Below are 6,730 nucleotides of genomic sequence, written 5' to 3' on the forward strand. Positions count from 1 at the left end.
AGGAAAGTCTCCCATAGGGCTCAATGGCACTCTGCAGCTCCAACCCGGCCCAAGGAAAGTCTCCCATAGGGCTCAATGGCACTCTGCAGCTCCAACCCGGCCCAAGGAAAGTCTCCCATAGGACTCAATGGCACTCTGCAGCTCCAACCTGGCCCAAGGAAAGTCTCCCATAGGACTCAATGGCACTCTGCAGCTCCAACCTGGCCCAAGGAAAGTCTCCCATAGGGCTCAATGGCACTCTGCAGCTCCAACCTGGCCCAAGGAAAGTCTCCCATAGGGCTCAATGGCACTCTGCAGCTCCAACCCGGCCCAAGGAAAGTCATGATACCGAAGCTTGAATGAATACGAAACTTTCGTACTCGGTGCGACAATATGATTTTGTTGCAGAAATGTTGTCACAAAGTACGAAAAAGTTGCGCAAATATACAAAAAAGTGGCACAGTACGAAAAAATACGATTTTTTTGGTATTTTGGACCTGTCGTACTTTGATAAATCGGCCCCCTAGTGTCACTCTCCCCTGAAAATAATCTATATGATGTTACACACATGACATGTAGCAACATGTGCTGCATTACCCAGCATTCTGTGGGTGCTTGTATTACCAAATAATGGGCCAGGAAACATTCAGTTACCAGCTAGTACCATTGCATTATGGGTATTGTAGTTTTACATTAACCTTGGCAGCAGGCAACATGTAAAAGAAAAACTACATTACCCAGCATGCACTAGGAGCACCGGCCAGGCACACTAGGGAGAGTATAGGGAAGTTTTTCTTTAAAAAATTAAAACTTTGGTGGCTTTCCAAACTACAAAACTGTGGAGGTTTCAAAAACTAGTCCAAAAATATATTTGGTGCGCTTGAACATTGAAAACCCACCACAGCTTTTAAAAAGTAAAATTATTTGGAAAACCCACCAACCTGGCATCCCTGCTCCACAGTGATAGTAGGTGTGATGTCACCAACCTATGCTTTATATAGGAGCCATGGAGGCGGGGCTTATATTGGTTTGGCGGTAGAGTGGAGGTATCACATAAAGACAGGTAGTTCCATGTTAGTATCCTGCTGCTAAGTTAGCTGAGATATATTGTTTATGCTGGCTAGGTGTGTGTCAGGTTGGCAGGTTTTCTGCTAAATTGGGCTACTGTTTTAAAGCTGTGGCCTGTTTTTAATGCACATGCCCACCAAGCAGGTCTGGACTGGGACTCAATATATGCCCTGGCATTGCAAATACACAGAGGCCCACGCTGCCCCCCACCAGACCATTAAATAGTGACTGTCTATGGCATCTTACAGCAGCCCCTTTGGCATTGGCCAGAATCCTAAGATTGCCAGTCCAGGCCAGCCATCAAGGCTGGTTTTGGGCAATTTTTTGGAGCTGTTTGTACTTTGGAAACGCAACAGTTTTTTGTTTTCCATACTATGCCTAGTGTGCCTGGCCCAGTGTTCCTAGTGCATGCTGGGTAATGTAGTTTTTCTATACATGTTACCTGCAGCCAAGGTTAATGTAAAACTACAATACCCAGCATGCAATGGTACTGACAAGTGTAGCTCCCTTATTCTCCCCCTCCTTACAGCAACTCCAGGCTCTCAGTTCCAAACTTACTAACCTACAACCTTCTACCTGTTGTATTTGGTCTGTAATTGTACTTTGTAATGTGATATTGGGGTGTATAAGTATGAGTTTCTGTGGCTGATCTTTAACCTGTAACTCTCAGGAACTCTTCGAGCTCCAATAAAGGTGTCATTTTAAAGATAATAGTAATGTTTAGTCCAGAGTGAATCCAGCACCATATATTGTTCATTATCGCCTACAAGACTGGGGAGATTTTCATTTATGCAATATGTCACCTTTCTAGTCAGAGGGAAAACTAAGACAGGAAGAAAAACTTTTTTCTAGTGATCACCTAAAATCAATTCAGATCTTGATGAAAACATCAGATGTTTACATGCTGAAGCCTGGCGTCAATAATAAATATTTCCAATAATGTATTATATATTTATATTATATATTTGTCAAGTATATGCTTGCAGGGATGTGTCCCTGTCAACTGTGTCCCTTCCGGGTTCTATTGAACTGCAACTGCTCTTCACCATGTCACCATGGGCTCCAAACCTCCTGCGTTGCTATTGGCCCCCCCCCCGTGAATTCTGTATAATCTTGCTAAAATGCTGTGGAATATGTTAATTATGTAACTTTCTATAGTGCTGCTAGAATATTCAGCGCGGCACAATTTTGCAATACAGGTATGGGGTCCATTATTTAGAAACCTATTATCCAGAAAGTTACAAATGAATCCTTAGTAATCCTTATTGGATGCAATGCAATCCTGTTGGGTTTATTTAATGTTGAAATGATTTTTTATTAGACATAAGGTATGGTGATCCAAAGCTTTATCAATCATTAAAAACCAAATTCAAATTATTAGAATAAAATGGACTCTATAGGAGAGTAAGCCTATGCGCTATTGCATATTGGCCATTTAGGGCTAGTGTTTCCAAAGGCCATTGTCAGTTTCCCGTTTTCCATGCCAAGGTTGGGAAACACTGTTAGGACCAGGGCTTGGAACTAGGGGTAGGCAGAGAAGGCACCTGCCTAGGGCGCAATGCTGAGGGGTGCCAGGTACCTTTTCTTTTACCTATCTCCAGTTCCCAGCCCTTTCCTCCTACTGCAGCGGCCCGGCAACCCCCGCCACCCTGTGTGTGCTCATTTGTGCTGCCTGGGGCTGGCAAAGTCAAACAGCTTGCCTAGGGCGCCTGGTTGGCTTGGCCTGGCACTGCTTGGCACCTGGGGTTTTCTGGATAAGGGATCTTCCTGTACTTTGGGTTACCAACCTTTGCTTGCCTAAAAATCATTTAAACTTTAAATAAACCCAGTACAGTTTTATTATTACAGAGAAGAGGGAATAATTTTATGAATTTAACAAAAATTATTTGCTAAAAGTGTCTTTGGGAGAGGGACTTCCTGTAATTTGGAGCATTTTGAATTACAGGTTTCCAGCTAAGGATCCTCTATCTGTACTTTTTTGTTCAAATAATGTCACCAATTGCACCCCTGTCTCCCGTTCTTTTTATGGTGGTACAGATGGAGGAAACTTGGTTTTGACATTGAAAATCTTCCCCGGGGCACTACAGTTTTAAAGCTGTATTTTAGAGCTGTATATTGCAGATGTTTCAGAACAGCTTTGTGTTCCTTTCTTATAGCACAAACAAATATAACTTTTTAGGCTTATGCCCATTGTGGCAGATTCTTGGCCTATGAAATGCCGGCCGAGAATCCACCCCTACTCTTGAATCAGCGTTCTTCTGTGTCTGCACCCAGAGCCACTGTGTTGGGCTGGGTGCAGGCACATGGAGCGGATTTCATTGTCGAAATGCATACTCGTGCTCCATGTGCCTGCACTGATTCAAGCGTAGGGGTGGATTCTCAGCCTGCCTTTATTCACTAGAATACGCCATATGTGGCATTAGGATTAAAAAAATAGTTAATGTTATATACAGTATGGAACTAAAGTCCAGGGTTAATAAAGTGAATGGAAGGTTCCATGTTGAAGTTGGGAAAGTTGGGGCTGTTTACACTAAAGAAACTGCTCACTGATTCAACCCATGGATACAGCAGCTCTGTGACAGAGAGACTTCATGGTCACATCCCCATACATAAACACCTCCCTAAATAACAATATTATTTGTAAATGTATTGTAGGCATGCTTGGGGTTGGGACCTGACATTTCTGGGGCTGTACTGACATAAGGTAACAGTTTAATTCAACATTGCAAATGGTAGATCCCCTTCTTAGCATATGAATCCAAAAGACTACACCAACACACATGTCCCTCAAACTACACAAATATTTGTTTAGATATAAAAGGTTGAACCTTTTTTTCAACCTGAGTTACTATGTCATATTTCTTGGCAGCTTGTCATTTATGTACCTTACAATCTAAATGCCCAAGTGTTAGATGTGTTTAAATCAAAATTCCTGCTCCTCCCTATGTGTAGCAAAAATACAAAGTTAACTTTTCTTTTTCATTTTTATGCTGCTCTCTTCATGCAGGCAAAATGTCTAATACTTCTCAGAAGCACAGAGACTTTGTGTCTGAGCCTATGGGCGATAAACCAATTACAGCCCTGGCAGGCATTGGGGAAGTACTTGGCGGCAAACTAGAAGAGCAAGGCTTTGATAAGGTACCATTTTCTGTTGTTTGAAAATAACCCAGTAACCCTAGCTACTATCATGGCTTCTATATTTATGGAATATTTTATAATTTTCTATGTGCTTCTTCCATTTTTTCCTAACATTTTACTGTCTGTTAGTCATATATGTCTTTTAACCTTCTTTTAAAGACATGGTCAAATGGATATTGTTGAACTTATTGGCAAACAGATCGAAATAAACATTTTACTAAAGATGCTATAGTTTTTCATTTCAAAAACCGTAATATAAAATACAGTAAAATTGTTTGCAATTAAAGGTTAACTAAAGCCCACAACAGTTAACAAAATAGACTGCACTATTTATATACAGCAGTGCTAGCAACTTAAATTGAGTTTATGGGGGAGTTTTGGGAGAGCTATGGTAGCTTCCTCTATATTTGCAGAACACAGAGAATGTATAGCGGCCCTATGCAGCAAAACAACCTATTTGGTCAAAAGTTGTGGTGTTTTAGTCTCTCTTTCAGCAGTGTACATTAGAAATAGCTTAGTTAATATTTGAATAACATATTAAGTGGAGAAATGTGCTGGATATTATGTTATAGGCTTATGTGCTTCTTGGGCAGTTTCTAATATTGAGGAAAGATGCAGACGACCTGTTCAAAGACTGGCTAAAGGACTCCTGTGGGGCCAATTCACGTCAAGCAGAGCTGTGTTCCTCCTGTTTGAAAGAATGGTGCGCGTCCTTTCTGTGATACAGATTATGTGACTACCTTGTTTCTGAATTGACTTATATACTGTCAAAATACATTTTTATGCACATTTACTAACTGTTAATATTTTTGTGCAAAATAAAGTTGAAACCAACAACCTTATTTTTTTTTCTGACAGTGAGATCTTTTATACACTGATCTTCTATACATGATAACTTTATATACATAGGGATCATATAATAATATCGCTAATGCTTTATTTACGAGTGGATACTTCCAGCAGACATAGGGGCATCCATTCTAATTAGAACAAAGGAGATTCCATCTAAGTATTCAAAGGATTTTTTACAGTGAGAGCTGTGAAGTTGTGGAATTCCCTCTCTGAATCAGTTGTACTGGCTGATACATTATATAGCTTCAAGAAGGGGCTGAATGGCTTGTTAGCAAGTGAGGGAAAACAGGGCTAATCCCATTGCCATCTTGGAGTGAGAAGGATTTTTTCTCCTTTGAGGCAAATTAGAGAGGCTTCAGATGGGTTTTTTTTACCTTCCTCTGGATCATCTAGCAGTAAGGCAGGTTTTATATAGACATAAAAGCTTGATGTGTTTTTTTTTTACCTAATTTACTATTATTACATTAATATGAATCCACTGGGCACACTATACTTAAAACAACACAATACAAAATAAACCTGACCGCATAAACAAAGAAATATTAAATAGTATCTACTAAATCCTCTAGAAAAAAAAAATGTAAAAAATATTCTATAGTTTACGGATATGGGATCCTTTATGTGGAAACCTGCTATGCAGAATGCTGTGACTTCCGGGAAAACCATCTCCTGTAAACTCCATTTTATTTTTTTTCCTATTTCTCTGTAATAATAACATAGTAGCTTTAGTACATGCAGTGTCTCACCTGCCTACAGTGCAGCCCTGTGCCTGCAACCTGCATAGAAAATAATGGTCTACATTAACTTCCGTGTTCCTCTGTGGTGGAATGCATCAAGATGCCACAGGAACCCATCTTGAAACACCAGTGTGTAAAGACATTTTGCTTCGCCTGATGGATGCTGGCCAGTATAACCTCTGCTATACTCAACTAGAACTATAGAATCTGCTTCAGGTAACTTCCAATGCAGCTGCCATGTTACGCTTCCTTTGTATTTCCTTTGTACTTTCTTCATTGTAAGTCAAATTGGAGTTAAAATTAAAGTTAGTTTATTTTGTGAATACAGTGGTTTTTGCACACATATGAGTTAATTTGTTATTCCAGAATGCCACTTTAGTGAATCTGAAGTACAGGTCTAGGACCTGTTATCCAGAAACCCATTATCCAGAAAACTCCAATTTACAGAAAGGCCGTCTCCCATAGACTCCATTATAAGCAAATAATTCACATTTTTAAAAAATGATTTCCTTTTTCTCTGTAATAATAAAACAGTACCTGTACTTGATCCCAACTAAGGTATAATTAATCCTTATTGGGGGCAGAACAGCCCTATTGGGTTTATTTAATGGTTAAATGATTCCCTTTTCCCTGTAATAATAAAACAGTACCTGTACTTGATCCCAACTAAGATATAATTACCCCTTATTGGGGACAGAACAGCCCTATTGGGTTTATTTAATGGTTAAATGATTCCCTTTTCTCTGTAATAATAAAACAGTACCTGTACTTGATCCCAACTAAGATATAATTACCCCTTATTGGGGACAGAACAGCCCTATTGGGTTTATTTAATGGTTAAATGATTCCCTTTTCTCTGTAATAATAAAACAGTACCTGTACTTGATCCCAACTAAGATATAATTACCCCTTATTGGGGCAGAACAGCCCTATTGGGTTTATTTAATGGTTAAATG

The 6,730-nt window shown here is 39.7% G+C and overlaps 1 protein-coding gene across 4 annotated transcripts; it reads left to right on the top strand.

The window, feature by feature from the left end:
- Positions 1–940: 940 nt before the first annotated feature.
- On the top strand, positions 941–5,027 carry baf-l (barrier-to-autointegration factor-like protein). 4 transcript variants are annotated; one of them, XM_012962687.3, is made up of 3 exons: positions 941–1,042; positions 4,055–4,185; positions 4,758–5,027. In XM_012962687.3, the coding sequence occupies exons 1-3, from the start codon at positions 955–957 to the stop codon at positions 4,905–4,907; spliced, it is 369 nt and encodes a 122-aa protein (XP_012818141.2). In that variant the 5' UTR covers positions 941–954; the 3' UTR covers positions 4,908–5,027. The 4 variants fall into 4 exon arrangements, with proteins under 4 accessions (XP_012818141.2, XP_012818143.2, XP_012818142.1 ...); XM_012962689.3 differs by having other exon boundaries at positions 4,779–5,027; XM_012962688.3 differs by having other exon boundaries at positions 992–1,052.
- The last annotated feature ends 1,703 nt before the right edge of the window (positions 5,028–6,730 follow it).

This window comes from Xenopus tropicalis, chromosome 5 (genome assembly GCF_000004195.4).
Source record: "Xenopus tropicalis strain Nigerian chromosome 5, UCB_Xtro_10.0, whole genome shotgun sequence".
Lineage (NCBI taxonomy): Eukaryota > Metazoa > Chordata > Amphibia > Anura > Pipidae > Xenopus > Xenopus tropicalis.